This window comes from Argopecten irradians, chromosome 4 (genome assembly GCF_041381155.1).
Source record: "Argopecten irradians isolate NY chromosome 4, Ai_NY, whole genome shotgun sequence".
Lineage (NCBI taxonomy): Eukaryota > Metazoa > Mollusca > Bivalvia > Pectinida > Pectinidae > Argopecten > Argopecten irradians.
In genome coordinates, this window is record NC_091137.1 from 14,954,902 (window position 1) to 14,978,823 (window position 23,922).

General features: G+C 33.2%; 1 protein-coding gene across 2 annotated transcripts in view; it reads left to right on the forward strand.

The window, feature by feature from the left end:
- Positions 1 to 531: 531 nt before the first annotated feature.
- Positions 532 to 23,922, forward strand: part of LOC138320707 (neurogenic locus Notch protein-like) — an 83,374-nt gene continuing 59,983 nt past the window's right edge. Inside the window, exons 1-2 of one of the 2 annotated variants that reach the window (XM_069263877.1) lie at positions 532 to 802; positions 9,184 to 9,262. In XM_069263877.1, the coding sequence (XP_069119978.1) occupies positions 751 to 802; positions 9,184 to 9,262 (131 nt within the window). In that variant the 5' untranslated portion in view covers positions 532 to 750. The remainder of the gene's footprint in view (positions 803 to 9,183; positions 9,263 to 23,922) is intronic. The other variant, XM_069263878.1, reaches the window with a different exon arrangement.

Here is a 23,922-nt window from a genome sequence, read left to right on the forward strand (position 1 = left end):
CCAACGTGTCATATCGATAAGGCCGTTATTGTGTAAATATCCCGCGGGTGATGTAAGTTTGTGTCAATCAAGGGCAGTACCGTTAGATTACGGTAACGTGTTACCGTGGGTAGCATGTGGTTACAGAGACCCGTTAGGTTTTGGGAGCAGCGTCGTGTCTCCAATTAGTAGAAATATATTACGCCACACCTACAAAGGGCCCGCGAAGTGTGTCGGAAGGAAGACGTGTGCCGAATCTTGACAGCATCCAAGCGTGACTGTCTTAACGCTAGCTCGCGCGAACCTGCACTTCAAACTGTGATTTATGTCAACAACGTGCAGCTGTCCGTCTACCTCCGCGAAGAGCCTTTTAAGAAATAGTTCCATTTTCGTTACATGTTTTGAAGCTGCAGAAATATCACATGACAGATTTGTGGATATTTTTACGGTTTATTACTCATATATTTTGAATTTTAGTGTTCACATTAAGATGAGAAAGGAAAAATCTGTGAAGGAATTTAAGCAGCGTACCCACGCAAGTGCGGAAGGATAAAGTGGGACGGTGTTATTCATTGAACGGTGACACGAGCGAAAAGTTTTGCATAGAGTGTATTAGGGTCGAAAAGGTTTTAAGGTGAATTCGAATCGGATATGGAATTAACAATAGTGGAATTACCGGGATTTATATACTCTTTTTGACCATAGTGGATTAGTTGTGTGATGTTACACATGTGAAATTTGTGTTTTTTGGAATCTTCAAACCCTGGAGTTATGCAGGGGCACTTGGCAATAGTGCTTTGCATGGTTTTACAGGCCATCGGAGGTAAAACTCGTGTTTTGATAGCCCCATCATTTTAACGTTTGCACCTGTTGACACTATCCCCAAGTCCAATATATATAGCATGTTATACTTATGATATTATTTGATATTGTTTTCCATACGGTTACATATTAAATGAACACGCAAAAACTTCCGAACCTCCATACACACCTCGCATCAAAGTTTAGAAAACTCGCATAACAACACACACCACTGCAGCACAGCATGGGTAAGATACACAGACCCTACAGCATTTTGAGGTTGCCGCGTGTTTTCTTTGTTTGGTTTGTAAAAGACAAAAAAGTGAACATACAATTTTATACTAAGTTTTAAACTACCCTAATGATAACTTTTTAAATTCTGTCTTTATATGTTAACCAGCAGTCACTATTTGAGATTCTGCTAACAGTTATGCTTGACGTAGGCCTACTTAGAATTAACGCATCTATCAAATTTGACTTTTCTAAACATTTGGATTGTTGATAAAAAGAAGAAATCTCTAAAGATATAAAAATAATAAAATTTTGTTGTCAACATAATTCCATAACTTAAAAACATTTTTAAAAGTTAGAACTTTTGTCCCTTTTGATAAAAAAATGTGTAACAATAATTTTTTTCTTGGTGATTTAGCCATAGGAATGCTTTAAACAAAAATGGAATTTCCTAAGTGTTTATTCACTAATAATGGTGGACAAGAACATACTCCTCATTTGCTAATTGGAAAAATGTGTTTCCATGGTAACCTAAAACTGTTGTAACATATCAGCCATACATCCACTGTGCTGATGAATTAACATAAAATTTTCTTTCAAGTAAAATATGAGTCAACATCTAAAATTAAATTTTTGATGTACATTACTGAAATCCAATCTGCTCCTGATTTTGTATACCACATACAAAAAAATCAGAATTTGTTTCTAGCTACTGGTAATATACCGCTAGCCTACATGTACTAACAGGGAAAAATGATATTTAAAAAGGATGATTATGCCTTTAGAAATTAGTGACAATTTTTATAACTGTTTTCGCATTAGAAAATTAAAAAGATTTTTGTGTAGATTTAGACAGATTTTCATTAAAAATTCTTCATGTTCTTTAAAAAGATTTTAAATAATTAAATTTGATTCAATTAATTTAAATTCAAATTCAATAATTACAGAGTAATAAATAGGTAACTAATACTTAATATTACATTTTCCTGCATTTTCAAGATTTCAAATTCAATAATTACAGAGTAATAAATAGGTAACTAATACTTAATATTACATTTTCCTGCATTTTCAAGATTTCAAAATTTAACAAAACGTCTTAAAAATAAATGTGTGAACAAGCATTAAAGATAAGTTTCAACTTTTTGTGTATTTAAGAAAGTAGTTTGTTTTTCTCTTTTTTTCTCTTTTTTTTTAAAATCAATCGTAAAATTATATAAAATGTACATGATAGGATGTATATATGTAGAATTAAGTACAGGTTTGAAGAACTCTTGTGCTAGTTACCTGTTTACAAGAATTTGGAAGTTCACTATTAATAAGGCAGCTAGTATAGTAGTTCAATAAATCACAAATGAATCAGGTATTTAACAACAAAGGCAGGTGATTGTCGGACTGTGTTGGAGTATGTATATAACAATGAGTTGATCAAATTTAGTCCACCAACCTGCCTTACAATACACTACAATCAGTTTGATTTATGAATAAAAATATCGAGTTACACGATCTACCTACTCGGAGTCCAGTTCTTATAGTTTTACAACAGGCCCTGACTGTTTCCCGATTTTAGAGGTCAGAACTACCTAACTGTTCTTTGGTAAAAACTCCTCCATAGGAAATTAAACACTCTTATTTTTTATGTATGTATGCTGCAGCAAGTAATATGTCTATAATACATCTATATCTATATATCTGAATCGTGAGTTGCAGATTTGAAATAAATGCTGAATTGTAAAAATTGTGAAAAATGTTCTCAAGGTATTTGTCAGGGAGATTAAGAATCCAAGGAAAAACTGAAATGTAAGATGATTGATTTAAAGATCTCGTGGGTGAAAGATCAACATTTCAGATATACCGGAAACATCAAAGAGTCATTTAGTTCATTTCAGCTTGAGTTTTATTAAAATTAGGAGGGAATACTTCACATTGATGTAGGTTTCAGGACTTACCATTTGTCAAATTAATTGAAAAAAAAAATGTTCAAAGAAAATTTCAATAAAAAAGAAACTATTGACAGAGATCAGAAAATTATTAAATTATTGATATTTTAAATGTAAATTTAGAACCATTGATCCCATTTAGTTAAGGGCAAAATTTACTACATAGGAGCATTATGTCAAATTTACCATTTATGTGACTGGTCTTGAAAATTACCTATCTAGTTATGTCAATGGTGATTTACATGTGCCAGCTTATGATTCAACAAATTTATATATAAGTCATATACCGGTTTTGCCAAGACATTAATTCATTACGATTCTCAAGATGTTTCAAATGTTATCATTTTTGTTCAAATCAATCTCATATCTCGCAGATGTTAGTGTTCACACTATAGATAATTCCCTTAACATCATTTGGAAATGCAATGGTATTATTGGTCCAATATTGGAACCAAATTCAGGTGCTTAATATCACATTATCAGATAACCTGCCGGCAAAGTTTAAATTATATTTATTACCATATTCAACCCAATAAGCACCCAGGCCCCAGGTGCTTAAAAATGAAACAATAAGGGGCACTAATAAACCAGCCTTAAAATTATTGTGTCATCCTTAATCAATTTGCAAAGGAAAAAAAGAAACCTACAGAGTTTTATTTAATTTTTATCAGTTTGCATTTTATTTGATGAAAATGTCTAAAAGGAGAGGGTGTGCTTATGCCAAGTTATGGAGATAGGGGTGTTTATTGGACTGATACGGTGCCTGATTAACAAACATTATGAAGCTGGGTCTTTATTTTTTTCTCATAAAAAGATATATAGTTAAACTGAACACTAAAGAGTTTTCTATGTGATTTAGACAGAATTTCAAGTCAGGTGGAGATAACCTTGGAAACTGATCCTGGGAGTGCTCTAACTTTGGTTCTAAGGGTGATATGATATATATATGTTATATATAGCCTATCTCGATCACTCTATTTATGGTTATGAAGTGTCAATACCATTTGTATTCTTTGAACATTCTTAAAAGTAAAATAATCAATTTAGTTTTGTACTTTTTAGTTTGATTTATTTCTCTCTTTGATTTTGACTTTGCTTTGATAGTCACCAGTCCACCTACTATGCTACAACTGATCTACATGATTCATGTAGTTGGCAATATTGCCAGTTTCCAAACATGTTTTGTTTTTGGAAGTGCATGTCAGAAATAAACAATCAAACTTTTGGTTTCAATTGAAAAAAAAACCCATTGGTCACAATGTCACATCATCTGGGTCACATTCCTATGTTGGACCACCACATTTGATTGGTATCCCCCTCGTATGACATAATGCCATGCATTCTGGTGAACATTTACGAGCTTGGTGAACCTTAACATAGCGCTCTAGAGCTGAGTCATTCCAATGTGGGTTACATGATCAGGACAATGCATTCGGTGTAGAAGACAATGCATTGGATGCAATTTGGAGGTCTTTTGGGAGATTCAGTCTGACCAGCATAGCAGTTGTCTCACACATCAGTAATGAATTTTGTACTAATTAGGCTATAGCAGATCCTCATATTCACCCTCACTTAATTCTGTGTCAAAAGGGGTCTATCTCTTTTGCACAATTCTTTATCTTTATAGCAATTAATTCTGTGTCAAAAGGGGTCTATCTCTTTTGCACAATTCCTTTATCTTTATAGTAGGATATTGTTATATGATTCTTTATATTGTAGGAAAATTACAGGCCACAGAACAATAATGTACATGTAGTTGATTTGCTGGTAGAACAAGGTTACTGGCCAACACTGAGAACTAATTGAGTCATTTTAAATTTTTAATTGATCATGGTACTGGTAGCTAGATGACGGGTTGGACAAGGGTTACAGATAACTTAATACTACATGTCCTTATATAACAACTTGAAACAACATATTCTTTATGTAAGTCCTTTTACAAAATATAGGCTGGTTGAGACAGTCTTTGCATATTACAGAGTCAGGTATCAATTGTTACATCATTATTTTATGAGCGCAATTCATGTCATTTTCTCCCACATTACGCTCGCAAACACACGATGTCACAATGTTGTAGGAGACATTTTGTTCCTCTGTACAAGTCCTATTGGGTACCATGTTGTAGGAGATTTTGTTCCTAAGTACAAGTCCTTTTGGGTAACATGTTGTAGGAGATATTTTGTTCCTCTGTACAAATCCTATTGGGTACCATGTTGTAGGAGATTTTGTTCTTCTGTACAAGTCCTTACCATGTTGTAAGAAATAGTCTTCTTTCCATTTCTTTTTGGTATTGTGCTGTAGGAGATATTTTGTTCCTATGTATGTTTCCTATTGGGTACCATGTTGTATGAGATATTTTGTTCCTCTATACAAGTCCTATAAGGTATCGTGTTGTAGGAGATATTTTGTTCCTATGTACATTTCTTATTGGGTATCTTGTTGTAGGAGATATTTTGTTCCTATGTACAAGTCCTATTGGGTAGCATGTTGTAGGAGATATTTTGTTCCTATGTACAAGTCCTATTGGGTATTGTGTTGTAGGAGATATTTTGTTCCTATGTACAAGTCCTATTGGGTAGCATGTTGTAGGAGATATTTTGTTCCTATGTACAAGTCCTATTGGGTATTGTGTTGTAGGAGATATTTTGTTCTTCTGTACAAGTCCTTACCATGTAGTAGGAGATGTTCCTATATACAATTCCTATTGGGTATCATGTTGTAGTAGATATTTCGTTCCTCTGTTCAAGTCCTATTGGGACAGTGGACATATTTGTTCTGATATTGATACATACACACGTATGTACAAATACTAGGCTAGCAGATTGATTGTGTGGAATGGCTTGGGTACTCCTGTAGGCAAGGGGGCACAGTTTAGGAACATCATGTATAGCTTAGCAATATAATATTGTCAGAGTGACGTGAACATTGTGGAATGGTCACAATACAACACTGACCACATGGACATCCATTCCATTACATCATTGTTGTTAACTCCAATCTATCACAATTTCATAATGAAATTTTTCCACTCTTTCAGAGGTTAGAGGTTTGAATGTTTTTTAACAATTCTTCTTCTTTTATAGTGTCAGATCACTTCAGAGTTATTGACTTCCCATTTGATGTTGTCTGAACGTTTGAGCTGCGACACGTTTACGAGACATTCATCATTGAGCAGCTATAACATTAAATTGTGGATGCTGAGATCCCAGTGCCAAACCAACACCTTTACAGGGAGTCTGTTCTCATCTCATTTACGGATGTAACATATTGATTTATTAATTGTAAGATTTTCATTGCCTCTTTTAGGGCTTGGATTCTGACAGAAAGTTTGACTTCATCTTCAATAGTGCATTTTCAAAAGGACTCGAGAGTAAATGTGAAAAAAATGAATTATGCCTCAAAATCACTTTGACAGCTGTATTATATTTTTGCCTTTGAAATATAATGGTTTTGTCCAAATTGCTGTTGAGTATCCTGACATGCAGACTGTATTGTACCCTAGAGACGAGACTGTTTAGGCTATTTGATGATGTCTAGCTATAGAGTATTTTGTAATTTCATAATTACTCTGCACTTCCCAAGAAGCAATCTCTGATCAATCTGATCCATTTTAACAATCAAGCATTTTGTCTATTTGGGCATGATCAGGTAATTAAAGGCAGCTCCACTGCTATATATGGGTATACCTGTTCATCTCAACCATGATACAAAGTGTTTGTGATCACTGGTTTTGAAACAAAATTTGGAAACAAAAGTTCAAATCAGACTTTATGGACAAAGTATTATAAAAGGTTGTTGGAAGTGTAGATCTATAGAAATTGCTGGTGAAGTTTAGAGACAAAGTACAATTTGCTGTTGAAGTTTGAAGATGAACCTTAAAATTTACAAATTTTTTGTTAGTGAAAACAATTTGGTTGTTGATGAATTGCTGGTGATGTAGCTTGTCTGTATACAGTTGTTATGAGCAGAAAAACTGGTAGCTCAGATTTTGTTCTCAAGTCTATTGGTTCTGCTGGAACATCATGGTCTATCAGAGGTTTATTATATTCTTAAATGCTTTACACAGATTCTTTTTCAAATTCAATCACCATGAAGACTATGATTTTACCTTTTGTTTGTTGATAATAATAGAAAAATCTGACTTAAGAGTACTGGTACTGCATATAATTAGTTGCATTAAGTGGATTATGTTACTCATCACTAACTGATACCAAGTCAATATCCAGAGCTTATAAATTAAGATTCCTCTCATTAACGTTGCCAGTATCATATAATTACCCCATACTTTTACACTCCAGTTTTTTGTACGTCAACATGTACACTTGTAGTGTTATATTAAAGAATCCAGCGCCACAGGTGATGGAGCTGAAATCTAGAGATACCAGCTTCAGTCTACCAGTCCCCGGCTATTATGTATGGCATAGTAATCCCTAAAATTATCATCGCTACATTTCTAGGTTAAATTAAACAAGCCTGTTGATGATTTGTTGTTCGCCTGGCTTTCTTGTAGACTTTCCCACGCTTCCCCAAAATGGCTATAAGTTATGGTAAACAGACTATTTTGTTTGCAGGGAAGAGTGGGGGAGGTCGTAAGTTTTCTTGTAAATAGTTAGTTGCAGCTAGTAGACATATGCTAGACAGAAACTTACTTTTCCTCAAGAAAAAGACAGAGAACTTTTCTAGTTCCAGGATAACTGTTATCTGATCTGCCACTTGTACCTGGAATATCTCTTCAACTTTTATTAGTAATTTCCCAACAAAGATTGAATGAATTTTCATTTAATGAGTCCAATGACAACAAGTGCCATTCCAAAAATGATTAATACAGGAAAGATACTGAGAGTAACTGTATTTATAGTCAAAATTTACAACCTGACTACCAAGATTTCTAGCAACTAGTACATTATACAGATCCCAACCAAAAATCTTGTCAATGTGATCATTTTTTGGGACATCTGTGAAGCAGGGCAATGATGGTATGTCAAACAAATAGTTGTGTCTGATCGCTCCCCTATCTGACCATGGCCACCCTACCTCTTGGAAAAGGCCAATTTGCATTGGGACCATATACCCACTAGTTGTTTCAAGGCCATGGCCATACACTGGTGATGATCATTTGCCTTCCTCTTGAACTATATATGGCATTGATCAACCAACAAAATTTTGACATGCTTTTATAAATTGTGAATAATTTACTACTAAGTATTATGGTATTATGTTTGTAGATTTCAACAATACATGTACATGTAGTAACTTTAAATATCATATGCTGAAATAAAAATCAATGATCAGCAAATTATGCTCCAGTTTATCTAAGGTTACAATATTTTGAAGAAAATGATAATTAAAGATGCTCCACCGCCGACAGAGTATAAATGATATTCATCATTTGAACAATAATTGGTGTTTAATCGTGTATATGTATGCTTCATTAACACAAAAAATAATATAAAATGATTTATTTCGCAATTGGTGCATGCGCAATCAGTACTTCCTTCCATAAAGGATATAGTCACACAGATTTTTTTCGGGATGCAATTAATTATTTTTCATATTTTTAACTTTAAGTAGAATTAGACGGTCAAACTTTTCAATGGCGGTAATGGTGTAAAGTAAGTAACTTTTGCAACTTAAGAAAAATACTAAATCGTCTGCTCCTGTTTTCGATAGTGAAAAAAATACCCTTTGTCAGCGGTGGAGCATCTTTAAGATTATAAATTTACAATAATGTGCAATGAACTCAATAACCAAAATAAATAGGATTAAGTACTAGTAGAGATGGGGTGTTACATTGAAAGTTCAAATTCAAACATATTGGACACAATACCAACAACACATGTTTTAAGGTCTTTGCATTTTCCTAGCAGCTACAGGTCAAACTTTCTTTAGTACTTATACAATATGTATATAACGCAGCACTAGTTTTGAAACACTAATGTAATAATATTTTCCATTTTCCATTCCATGGTCGGTAGAATGTCCTATATGTAATGCCAAATATATATATATCTATGTGAAAATGAGTTGAAAACCTTATTGAAATTAAAGACATTCAATTTAAATTTGTAACGCTTTTTCTGATTGGTTGTTTTATAGGAATTCATAACACTTACCAAATCAGCACTGAGATACGAGATTAGATTTTTTAAAGTGTTCCATTAATGATCAGTATGGATGACTTATAAGTAATGAAACTATGAACTTTTAAAAAAAAATTCTATCTTGTTTTTTGCAGCATTTCCGTCATGTAGCCCCGACCCCTGTTGGAATGGTGCGGTGTGCACACAGATCTCCTACGGACAGGCCTTATGCAGGTGAGTAACCAACACAACTAGTCACCACTTCAGACGGTTAATCAGAAACGTTTATAATTAGTAACCATGGCATCACAGGTCAACAGGAAAGTTCAGTTTCTCATGATCAAAGGTCAACATGAAAGCTTCATCATATTCAATATTACACTGTCACACATGATTGGACTTACTCAAAGGTCAAAGTGCTTGGTTTGACAGTCCTTAATAACCCAAGGAAATTTTGTTTCTTGGAGAAATGTTCTGGTCTGGACTGATGTTCAGCTAGGTGTAGTCCTTACACCAGAAGTCTTCGAGAGACCTTTCATATATACATGCAAGAAGTATTAGGATGACCAGTAAACAACCGTTTAGGTAATCCCTTGGTGTAGAAAGCTGGCCTGTGATTTGTTTCAACTTTCATCTAAAATCTGTCGTGAAGGGTGCACCGACTGTACAAACCATGTCAGTACACAGTTTCCTTTATGTAGAAAACCATATGGAACTGATTATAAAACAATTTAGGGAGGCAATATCTCCAAGGCAGCTGTGAAGATCATGAAATTTCACTGGAGCTATCTTGATTCTTTAGAGTTGATAAAATAGAGCTGTAGAATATAATGATAAACTTGAGATAAAAAAAAAATCAATAAAATAAAACCAGTTTATAATATATAACAGACATATAGCCCACTTGTAAGATGAAATCTGCCTGTTTAAGTTTTTATTCGGAAGATTTTTTTTGTCACACACAATAAATATCCTGTAAGAAACCTGGGCCAGCCCACTAATTAAGACGGATATATGAATTTATCTAATCTTTGTTTAGAATAATTTAAATCTGTCACCTAAGAGTCTAGTTGAGATTTAGTGTTATAAAGCAGTTTTGCATATGTACTGGGGACTCGTTGCTTTGTCTTCATGTCAGGCTATAACTGTTATAGCCATGTGATTCTGTAGATTTCAGATTACGTCTCGTAATCACAAATGCCAAAATGACATTCAGCATTACAATTACGCAAACCATTTATTTGGTATGGCTGATCAAGCAAAACTTGATAAATAATCACCGATTTTTAAATTATTTATTTAAATAGTGTAGTTGTAAATAATCCACTAGTGTACATGTATATTGCACGCAAGTCATCCTGATCTACAATCTTAACATAGCCTTGATTCCTGATAATAATCAGAGCAGACAATGTTTGTAGTGTAATATTTATAGCGATTTTTGTGCTGATTTAATTGAAGTGCATTATTGTGCATATATAATACTCAATGATAAACTAGTTCCGCTCAATCCCCACATAATCTGCTGATTGAGATATATATAATAGTAATTGAACCAGGAGTACATACATTTACATTTGTAAGAATTCAATCTGTGCCATGATTTCCTATTCTTGGGAGTTATTATTAGAATTTAAAGATAATCTTTACAAACATTGATATATAATATCATTAATACACACCATTCATAGTTTCTTATGCATAATATTTAAGGACACAACATGCATTTCTGTTAACAATTAATGAAATTCAAACCAATTGTTATTCTAAATTCAAATTTAAAAAGCAATGAAATTGTGTATATTAAATATCATTACTTAAAATTATGTATAGTCGGGCAAAGAAAACCAGTCTAAATGCGTTCATTGGCCTTCCAAAAGTTCTCACATATTAATACGGCGGTCAAGTTCTGCTTAGTTTCCCAGTTCTGACCATAAAAGTAAAGAAACGTTGAAAGCATTGAAAGCGAGGCTGCGTGGAAATGTAACCACGGACATAGTGAGCCGGGAGGACGTTTGAAAAAATTCCATACTTTAAATTAATTTCTTCGTACGCAGACAGATTTTGACGAGAGATTTTATTTTTCCATTTCATAAGAAATTATACTAGATACATTCACACCATTTTACCGACTTTAGCCATCCTTGCCCGACTGTTCATTACTTAAAATTATGTATAACTGGTTTAATGTATTGAAAATAACTAATTTTAGTTAAAGGATGTTATTATTTAAGCATCGATGTGACCTTTTCTGAACTTCATCGGAAATTTTGTTTGCAAACTTTTGTGAGAGTCTTCTTTGCTGATTCAAACAGTTTGCAAACAAAATTTCTTTAATACCCCAATGAATTTCAAAAATAGTGACATCAATGCTTAATAATTAATTTTTCAGACTACTTGATAACGTAAGATACATTTTAATGTAAGATTTCATTGATTTTCCAACAGATTATTTTTTCTAAATCAATATGCAACATTGAAGTCTCTAATGTGACATAACGTCAGGTTTTTGCGCCATTCTCGGATTTTTTCTCATTGTAGTATGAAGAAAAAGAATCTGTCAATCAGAAAGTCAGATTTAGTATGAAAACTAATAAAAATTGATTATTACAATATGACATAAATTGTAGTCTTTAGAAATAATATTTGAAAGTGTAATGACAATGTATTGGAATTTTGTTGATAATATTGATGGATGTCATTGTTAAATCCATCTTGTGATTGGTCTAGACCAACACACCTGTACAGAGCAGGTATAAGGTAGTTTTATAAAATTCTTCCAATTCTTCATTAAACCCCGTCCCCATTAGACCCGTAGTGAGACATGTATGTGGTCCTTCCACTTGTGGCACTGTGACCAGCTGTAGTAAGTGGGGTATGTGGTAGAGTTCTACGAGGCGTGACCCCACAGACAGGTGTGAGATAGGGCCACAATGATACCATCTGTTGGGTCTGCCTTTGTGTGGTTTAGGAACCTGTGTACAGGTATGGTGATTAGAAATGCCATGACACGAATAGGGGTTGCCACTTCAACCGACACAGTGTCACGTGACGTTTCTTCCATCCTTTGTATTGTCACCAGATTGAATTTCCTCCCATTATCGTGAAGATTATCACCTCAGATGCCTGTTCTCATTCAAATAAAAAATGAAAACCTCAAATCTTAACATAGATGTTACCAAGATTTTTGTTTGATAATTGAAGTCGTTACTACAAAGAAGGTCTATTAAATGTTAAATTTGTGTGCTCTTAATTGATGATTTAATGTGGCATCTAATTCATGCAATTAATAAAAGTAACTAATTAAGGATTTTTACACCAGATTAGTACGTCATTTGATGACATTCTATGTACCAGATAAACTTTACTTCCTCTTCTATTGGAACAGGTCTATTTCTGATTAGACACTATGGTTATCCTAAAATTTTTAATTTCTGTATTCGATTAATCGGTCACATGTAATCGATTACTAATCGATTAATCGTTTGAATTGAAGGCAACTATATTGTTTCACTACTGACTACTGAAAACGTCCGCCATGTTTTGTTATCAACTAATAATAACACCTACCGTATAATATGACAGAGGACATGCCTTATATAATATAAGCCTACCAACAAATAAGAATAGATTTATTGACAAAACAAACGTATTTTATCCCAAATAAGCTCTGAATTCCGTTCCTGTATTGTCTTCCGTAACATCATTTAAATCAAGTCTGCTAACCCGCTGTTTTGACGCGACCTTCACACGTACGACTAATCAACCAAATCCGGATCGCCACGGAGCGACATGACCAAATTTTCGTCAATGAACTTTTTTATTTCCGTGATCAAAAAAATAAAATAAATCAACAACTCTTATATTCAATTAGAATATGAACAAAAACATTCTTTTTATATGATAAACACATGCAATAGTAAAATTTAAATGTTCAAGATTACTGCTCCTTCCGCTCCCGAGCATCCCGGCGGCGATTAGGCCTCCGTGACGTAACAACATGGAGTCGATCGCCAGTGAAAATTGGCGAACAGCGTGATGCAAGCTTTCTCATGACATCCACTTTTTCATTGATTAATGACTTTAACTTCCACAGAGATATAATTTAACAAGTATTTCTCACATCATATATGCTTTGTTGAGTTCAAAACATGTACATAAAGAGATGAAACTCCAGTAGAAATGGCTTACTCAGAAATCCATGATCTGTCAACGTGTTTAGTCAGCTTACAATGCACTGGCTATGCATGTTACGATTAACGATTAATAAAATCTTTAATCGATTATCAGCGATTAGCTTCATTAATCTAATCGCCTCCGATTATTATTCGACTAATCGTTTCAGCCCTAATGGTTATCCTAAAATTTTTAATTTCTTTAAATTAATTAGTATTTAATAAATTCTGTTCTATTCTAAAGCAAATCATTTTTCTGACATGCAACGTTCATTCTTACCAGTTTGCCAGAAAGTTGGATTGGTAAGATGCAAGAATAGATTTATCTTCTGGTGCCACGGGAAAACAGATTTAAAGCAGTAGGGGGTTTTAAAAATTCATAGTCATAGTTTTGATGTTACATTAATATTTCATATAGTTGTACCGTTACACTGATTCCTATTGACTATAACCATGGGTTCGTTGGTACGGAATAGTTCCGACTCTACTTTTCATTTATTGACTTAGAATTGAACTATCAAAGCAAACAAGTAACAATTTTAACAGAATTATGGCTTGTTGTTTAGCACCTACTTAAAACCTGGGGTTTCCTTTCATTGGAGAATGTCTGAAATCCTAGTGATGCACAAGAGATGTTTTAATGAGAACGGCAAACACTGTTGAAATATACATATTAATGTGCACAGGTATGAGTCACAAGCTTTGATGCTATTTATAAAATTGATGAAAAGCATAGCTGGGAAAATGGTTCAGGGTGTTCTAAGTAAGAATAGATACAGATTAAAAGATATATATAATATCTCATGTTTTCCATATCGTATGTTGTTCGATACATCAACCACGCATACCGTATATTATACCGTGTATTATATAGCATTGAAAAGAATAATTACATCAGAGATGAAATGCATAATATTATATCTTCATTAATTATATTAAAAATATTATTGTTTAATGAGATTAGTTTTTATAATTAATGTTAAAACATATAAATTAGTGAGAGCAGATCGGTTAAAGCATACAAATTAGTGACAGCAGATCGGTAGATAAGTTGAGATTCAACACATATGTATTTTAGTTTCTCCATGACTATGAGTTTTGAAGAAAAAATATTGAAATTTGAATTAATAACTAAAACATTGTGTATATTATTTGCTGAATGTTTACTGGTGATGTAAAACCATCTGATATGCATCTTAAGTTGAAAAGTTTTAGAACTTGTGACTTTGAAATCTCTTTATCGTAATGTATGAGTTTATAGGTAGAAATCGTACTGAATGGGCGCGATGAGTGATGAGTGTAGTCCGTGTACGTTTAGCCGCCTGTCTGGTAGGCCTGGCGTACCTGGCAGTCTATCACCTTTGTTACAGGTAGATTTGACACATAAGTGAGACCGTTTTGTCTTAAGTGTATTGGAGCCAGCCTCCAATGTAAATGTGTTTGACATGGAGTTATTTGAAAAAGATGTCCCTTGTTTAGTTCAAAACTAACACAACTACTTGAAGATGTAAGGACTCCAGGACCAAACAGTTTCACCAGAAAACATATACCTGTATACCCAGCCTTTTACTAATACCCTCAGGGTTTAGGTCTGCTGAAGTCACCTGTAACATTTCCTAATTAACAGGTGTGTCTGTTGTACCAGATTAGACGCTGCAGTCACGCACAATTGATTACTAATGTTTGCTTTCTTATGAGAACTTGATGTTTCCTTTCGTGACAATCAAGATCTAGAAATTCTAAATATGTGTTAGAACTGACTGTTTTACTAATATATTGCATAGTACTGTCTGACTGTAGTGCAGACAGCGAAAAACATGTCTCGGGGGTGCTAATTTCATATTGTTGACTATTGCAGTCATTCATATACCATATTGCATTTTTAAAATTTGCTTCTAACAAGTCTTCTAGCTTGAGTCAGTCATTAATTGATGGTAGACTACCTCCCTTCATCTGTATACAAATTATTTTTGTCTTGACACATGATTCTAAATTTTGAAATATGAAAATTAAAGCTGAAAATTTTACAAAATTCCTGTTGATCTCTCTAAGTATGAGAGTGTGCTTTATTAGAATTTGAAATGACATTAAAAGAAAGAAACCGATCATCATTCTTTCCTGATGTCTTGCATTGTCAGACAGCTAGTTTTGAATTGCTTTGGTGAGGTGATTTACCACATAATTAAATATTAGTATAGAACCCTACCAGTACTTTAAAATCTAGTGTGTGTACAGAAAGCTTGGAATTTGTTAACAGACGATACCTTATAATAGGAGAAATGTGTAGCAGTAGTTCTTAACAAAGACCCTATTTACTTTACCTATTAGAATGATTCCGTGAGCAGCTGTCGTCTTCAAAATCGTTTTGTTGTTATTGAAGGGCGGTAAGAATAATTTTCGTGTGTTGACATCATTATTTCTACCTGTCGATTGCTTAATTGACTTGAAGGTCATTAGAATACAGGTATGACAGAACAGATATTGTGTTCAGAGAAAATTGAATTTTAATTTGAAACGTTTTTCAAGAACATAAATCTGTTATTGAATTGAATAAACATAAAAGAAGGATTTGTTTTGAAAATAATGTTCTGATATATCAAATCCTTGTCTGGATATTATATGGAGATCATTTTCATGAATTGAAACAGATTTGTAATGTTCTATTTTAGGAGAAAGTATAAGCAGAATAAGTTTAAGTTATGTATGGACCACAGGATATCAGTAGTAATGTGTAAAGAACAGCTGTTAAAAGCTGTTTATGGAACATAGTTATTATTTATGTGTGTGTTCTATAAGATTGTTGGACAACATTCAAATAAATGCATGGTTGAGTGATTTAGACATGAACTGACCAGAAGCATTTTATATCTGATATAGGCTCCCCGGAGACTTCTTGACTTCAATAGGATGTTAACTCTCATAGCATCAATTTATACAAATTATTTACAAGTATACCAGGTTGTACATTTTTACTCAAATTAAGTAAAAAGGTGATTGTCTAATTCTTGATGGTTCAGATTTTGAGATGCATGAATTTAAATCTATTTGAGCTTGAAATTTATAAATTTGGGCTAAATTGTATAGTGTTAGTTAAGCTAACCTGTCTGATGAGACACGTGTGTCTGGCCTTTATCTGCCGAGAGGTCAAAGGCCCTGAAGTTCCTCTACAGGACTTGAGTGTGTTTTTATGGGAGATTGGACTACGATTTGGGTCACCCTGATGATCTGATTGGAGAATTATTGTTTGATCACCAGAGAATTATCATCCCAGTCAATATTTACTTCTCCATGTTATCTTTACTGCCCAGCAGTGGTAAAGTACAGAGATTGAGCTCCACAATGTCACAGTATATTACAGGTAGTGATGGGCGCTAACCTGAGTTTGGAGGCCCTTTCTTCCTTTGTGGACTACTAACAAGCTATCCTCTCTCCCTCCTACTCTTCCCTCATCACTACCAACATAAGAAAAGAGTAACAAGCATTGCTATTTAACAGAGTTAGCAAGCATTGCCAGTTAGCAGAGTTAGCAAGCATTGCCAGTTAGCAGAGCTACTAGCATTGCCAGTTAGCAGAATTAACTAGCATTGCCAGTTAGCGGAGCTAACAAGCATTGCCAGTTGGCAAAGTTGGCAGAGTTAGCAAGTATTGCCAGTTAACAGTCAGTTAGCAAGTATTGCCAGTTAGCAAATCTAGAGTTTAGAAGCATTTCCATTTACCGGAGTTAACAAGAATTGTCTGTTAGCCAAGTTAGCAGAGTTAGCAAGCATTGCCAGTTACTGGAGGAGTTAACAAGCATTGTCAGTTAGTAAAGTTAACAAGCATTGCAAGTACTAGCACTAGAAGCAGAGTTAACAAGAATTGCCAGTTATACCACTTACGAAGTTAGCTGGCAAATATTACCAAAACTAGAAGGGTATGAGCAGATATTGCTGGTTCAAAATAAGAAAACATTTCTAAAAGTAGTAGATTTAGCAATCATTGCCAACTCTATTTGCAAAGAAGTTGTAGAATCTTTCATAAAAGAAGTCAAGTAGCTGTAATAATGTACCATTAATTGTCACATCGTTAAGAATGCTATACCCCCGGTATGTATGGTAAACGCAGGCAATGTTTTACAATTTTAAATATTCAATGTAACAAACCAGAAGGTAGACAACAGAAATGCTGCCCTGCAACTTTTTTGTTTATTTTTATTCAATGTTACACGAAATGAAAAGCTACATCATACATAATTCAGTAGGTAACTTCAACTTGATAAACTCTTTTGTTGATATAATTATACTGAAATTCCTTCAACACAAGCTTAAGCACGGTTGGACTCTAAATATCATTATTAAGGTTAAATTATGACAAGTAAATTTTTTAATTTATAACAATTGAATCAAAATTTCATTGTAAATATTTGATTCAAATAAATATGTTTAAAACAGGGCCATATTGTAAATTAGACTTGTCTAAATATGTAACCCTGGTTAAATAAAAGATTTTATTATTTATTATTATTATTACACAAGCAAAATTTTGTTTCGGCGGAATAAATGCTTACTGACCAGTCTTACAATACAGCGTGGACTGGTTGGATTTAAGTAGCGGTACTGGTGAGTCAGCTCTATGAAGTTGTGTGTTATTTTGACTCGGGAATCCTAATAGGGGAGGATCAAGAGGACACCACTGACACATCAAGCTAGTGCAGATCTGATCACTTCAGCTTTTTATTTAGGGTCATTGTTTGGACAGTAGTTAAATTACATGAAAGCTGCTGAAAATAAGATGAGGATAATATTTAGATGATTTCATGAAATATTTAACCTTATTTTTCAGCACTTTATGTTCTTGTAAAATAACAGTAAATATTACATAAAATGTTACTGGTTACTACCTAGATAATATCTGATATAGCAGCCTCCTCTGACAAAGCCTTGGCCTTGGATACATAAATGTTTTTTTTTAAAGTATTGGTAACCTACACTGGAAAAAAATCATGGCCATAAACCAAAACAAAAAATCTTATAAACTCAAAGCCATGGACTCTTTTGTTAATGAAATTAAAAACAAAATAGTATAGTCAAACATCTGTCGTTGTAATATTTACAGATTATTTAAGTAGATAAATATCAAAGCCTACTGAATAATAGCCTGTTCGAGTTCGTTCAGATTAATTGTGACCTGCCCTAATACTGTTACTGAGCTATGATGCTTACAGTATATGTTTTAATTATAGACAATCAGTCAATATTTCTGTGGCATACAAACAATACCTTTGTAAACAAACAACATGGCATTGTGCCATCCTTTGTTTTGGTAGAAGTTGTTTATTTTTGATTGATTGTAGTCAGTGTAAGCTTGAGAAGATAGATGCAGCTCTTGGTGCAACTGTTTAACCTGCACTGTATGATTCATGCAGTTTGATGTGGAACATTCCATAGCCAAATATATCGTGCTAGGATGACCCCTATATCTTGTCTTCTGTACTCATAGATATTAGGTTGAAATGGCAATTTACATGTATTACATAGCCATAAAATAATGTGGAGATGAACCTTATCCTTCCATATTATTCTTCGCAATAGATATTTTGTTGAGATGACACACTTTAATTCCCACCTCCTCTATAGCCATAGATATTTTGTTGAGATGACCTGCTATACTTCACATATGTAAGGGATATTAATTATGATCATATACCTGATAGGTTTGATATTAATTAACATTAGTTTATTTGTTTAAAAATATCCATGCTTGAATGAATGTGTATTTGAAAGAAAAAAATTCATTGAAAGATTACAATATGATAATGTTTATTTCTGCCAAAATGAATATATTATGTTTGTTCTTGTATTCGTCGTATTATTGTGAGGGTCATAAATGTAATATTAGTACTGTACTGAATATATAACCTTCGTGAAATAAAGGTTATAATTGTTACATATCATCCATAGCCATAGATATTTTGTTGAGATTACCCCTATACTTCACATATCATCCATAGCCATAGATATTTTGTTGAGATCACCCCTATACTTCACATATCACCCATAGCCAAAGATATTTTGTTGAGATGACCCTCTATACTTCACATATCATCCATAGCCATAGATATTTTGTTGAGATGACCCTCTATACGTCACATATCATCCATAGCCATAGATATTTTGTTGAGATGACCCTCTATACTTCACATATCATCCATAGCCATAGATATTTTGTTGAGATGACCTCTTATACTTCCTTCTCATCCATAGCCATAGATATTTTGTTGAGATGACCCCTTATACTTCACATATCATCCATAGCCATAGATATTTTGTTGAGATGACCCTTTATACTTCACATATCATCCATAGCCATAGATATTTTGTTGAGATGACCCTCTATACTTCACATATCCTCCATAGCCAAAGATATTTTGTTAAGATGACCCCCTTTCCTCCATATCATCCATAGCCATAGATATTTTGTTGAGATGACCCTCCATACTTCACATATCATTCATAGCCAAAGATATTTTGTTGAGATGACCCCCTTTCCTTCCATATCATCCATAGCCATAGATGTTTTGTTGAGATGACCCAATACTTCACATATAATCCATAGCCATAGATGTTTGTTGAGATGACCCCCTTCCCTTCCATATCATCCATACCCATAGATATTTTGTTGAGATGACCCTCTATACTTCACATATCATCCATAGCCATAGATATTTTGTTGAGATGACCCCCTTCCCTTTCATATCGCCCATAGCCATAGATATTTTGTTGAGATGACCTCTTATACTTCCTTCTCATCCATAGCCATAGATATTTTGTTGAGATGAAAGGTTATACTTCACATATCATCCATAGCCATAGAGATTTTGTTGAGTCTCCCATATATCCCTATAAGTCCTATTTCTTACTGCCATTTATCCTGTTGAGATAACCTGACTTGGTTTATATTTTACAATATGACCCAAAACTGTGCATCGGTATTGCAATTGCATTAGGATAAGATGTGGAATAAGATTTCAGAACAAACTGCCTACATTTTTGCACCTGCAGAATTCACCTCAAGGCTTACAAAAAATAGTTTAAATGACATTAAGATTGTTTTAAAAAAAACCAATACCATGTACTGTTGCACCTGTTGTACACTTTTTTAGAGGTGTCGTAAACATTTACCAGATATTACACTTTATACACAGTTTGACCAACAGCCAAAATTGTAAATGTTAGCATTGCTCATAAGATACATATGCCTGTATAGAATCATTCCTGAAGGCAGGACAATCACTGGCTAGGGTTTTAGCAGCATTCAAATTCAATTAAGTATTTCCTTAACAAATATAGTTTTTGTCAAGATAAGCCTGAAGGCCTTTGTGGTTCCTGACAATGTTTATATGATGGTTCCCCTTGCAGAGGTATAGGGCGATGGTATCTGGCCCTGACGTGTGCGGGGTTTTGTGACGTTTCGTCACGGTCTTTGTTCTGCGACTGGTGTTTGACCTTTCTGATGCTGGCAACATGTACGCTCTGTGTTCAGGTGTACAATATTTCAGCTTGAATGCATCTTTTGACCTACAATGATAAAAAATTTTATCTTTTCTGATTTATTTTTTTTTTGTTTACACCTGTTATTTGGTATCCAGAACACCCAGCTTGATCTTTTATATAATATTGATAACATAAATTTATATAAAGGCCAGTGGTCTGAAGGAATTCCACAACTTTGATTTTGATACCAGAATAATGTGGACAGATGAATGGTGAAACATTGATACTGTCAAATTTCTCATCATTATAATGACATTATAGTCAATAGAATGACGTATTTAGCAGCTTTTACAAAAGTAGGTATATAATCTAATCTGTTTATTTTAAAGTTATTATGAAGATAAAGTAATCTGCGGTTAACTAAACAGTGATTGACACCAAGGGGACACAAAGATTACTGCAGAGAGACATGTTTTAGTGGGATATTATTCTAAGCTCCTTACTGTATTCACATTGAATGTGTGAACTAGACTATCATCATTGTCTATTTTGACATTTTATAACCTGATATAAGTAAAGTTCCTTGATAAAATAGATCTCGACATCTATGTGCAGACTTAAGAGTAAGTTTGAATCTAGATATATTATCTCTTGGATTGGTGGATTGATTGGAGCACATCACATTCTAAACACTGGTACATAAATGAGGAAGCATATGTACATACATCATATTGGAGTATAAGTCAGCTAACTTATAGTAGAATGATAAAATCTGTTGCTCTAGACTTGTAGTAGGTTTTCTGGGTCACACACTTGTGGGAGCACCTGTCGTGGAGATAACAACCAACGGTTCTGATTGGCTGATGGCTTTCCCAGTATACACTGTGTCATATACAGTTACCTCATCCAATAACGGTTCTTGTCTGCTCAAAAAGTTAAAAAACACAATAAGGAAACTTTATAAACCCCAGTAATAATTAAAAAAAGAAACATTTTATGAAACAAAACAATGCTTTTTCTTTAAAAAATCATGTAATTTCACAAGATACATAATTGTGTGTGTGTACTAGATAAAAAAAACTATAATTTTTAACCAAGTGTAACTCAACTCTACATTCTTATTTATCTTAGTTTGGAATGTAAAAGGAATATTTTGTGCTTGTCCCAAATATCGGTCTGTATAAAGGATGACGGATATTGTGTTGGGTGCGTTGTAGTGAACAAGACAAAGTTTTTTTCATGAAATTTCAATATAAGGCTATTATTATCTTCAGCATTAGGATTTCACTTTAAAAAAATTTATGAAAAGCAAAGTAAAAACACCTTGAACACAAGTTGGTCTACAGTATATAAATATGGCATTGTTAAACTATTCAAGATTGGAAATCTGTGATTTACTTAATCATTTCTAAACATTGTGCAATTCTGAGTAACTTTCTCATATATGTATTTATGATATCATGTATATTATTTCATCACCTCAAGTCAGAGACAAGAAACACTTGATGCATGACATTCTTGATAAAGCATGTAACACTAAACGGTAATTACAGCAGTTTGTATCTGACTCCTTGGTTCCATAAATCTGTTAGATGTATACTTAGGTATGAATAATTTAGTAGTGTATTCATCTTTTAATTAGTAGATAGACATGTACTGTGTTGTGATAGGATTGAGTGTAGTATGATTATACTGTGTTACAACACAGGTCTATATCACACTCAGGGTACAGAAAGATGGCCCAAACTTTACTATATTGATTGGGGATTTTCATTATGCATTTCTTTGAGTGTTTATGTGTGAGTTGACATATGATTTTCATTATGTATTTCTTTGAGTGTTTATGTGTGAGTTGAAGTATGATTTTCATTATGTATTTCTTTGAGTGTTTATGTGCGAGTTGAAGTATGATTTTCATTATGTATTTCTTTGAGTGTTTATGTGCGAGTTGAAGTATGATTTTCATTATTTCTTTGAGTGTTTATGTGTGAGTTGAAGTATGATTTTCATGTATTTCTTTGAGTGTTTATGTGTGAGTTGAAGTATGATTTTCATTATGTATTTCTTTGAGTGTTTATGTGTGAGTTGAAGTATGATTTTCATTATGTATTTCTTTGAGTGTTTATGTGTGAGTTGAAGTATGATTTTCATTATGTATTTCTTTGAGTGTTTATGTGTGAGTTGAAGTATGATTTTCATTATGTATTTCTTTGAGTGTTTATGTGTGAGTTGAAGTATGATTTTCATTATGTATTTCTTTGAGTGTTTATGTGTGAGTTGAAGTATGATTTTCATTATGTATTTCTTTGAGTGTTTATGTGGAGTGAGTTGAAGTATGATTTATTATGTATTTCTTTGAGTGTTTATGTGTGAGTTGAAGTATGATTTTCATTATGTATTTCTTTGAGTGTTTATGTGTGAGTTGAAGTATGATTTTCATATGTATTTCTTTGAGTGTTTATGTGTGAGTTGAAGTATGATTTTCATTATGTATTTCTTTGAGTGTTTATGTGTGAGTTGAAGTATGATTTTCATTATGTATTTCTTTGAGTGTTTATGTGTGAGTTGAAGTATGATTTTCATTATGTATTTCTTTGAGTGTTTATGTGTGAGTTGAAGTATGATTTTCATTATGTATTTCTTTGAGTGTTTATGTGTGAGTTGAAGTATGATTTTCATTATTTCTTTGAGTGTTTATGTGTGAGTTGAAGTATGATTTTCATTATGTATTTCTTTGAGTGTTTATGTGCGAGTTGAAGTATGATTTTCATTATGTATTTCTTTGAGTGTTTATGTGCGAGTTGAAGTATGATTTTCATTATTTCTTTGAGTGTTTATGTGTGAGTTGAAGTATGATTTTCATTATGTATTTCTTTGAGTGTTTATGTGTGAGTTGAAGTATGATTTTCATTATGTATTTCTTTGAGTGTTTATGTGTGAGTTGAAGTATGATTTTCATTATGTATTTCTTTGAGTGTTTATGTGTGAGTTGAAGTATGATTTTCATTATGTATTTCTTTGAGTGTTTATGTGTGAGTTGAAGTATGATTTTCATTATGTATTTCTTTGAGTGTTTATGTGTGAGTTGAAGTATGATTTTCATTATGTATTTCTTTGAGTGTTTATGTGTGAATTGAAGTATGATTTTCATTATGTATTTCTTTGAGTGTTTATGTGTGAGTTGACATATGATTTTCATTATGTATTTCTTTGAGTGTTTATGTGTGAGTTGAAGTATGATTTTCAT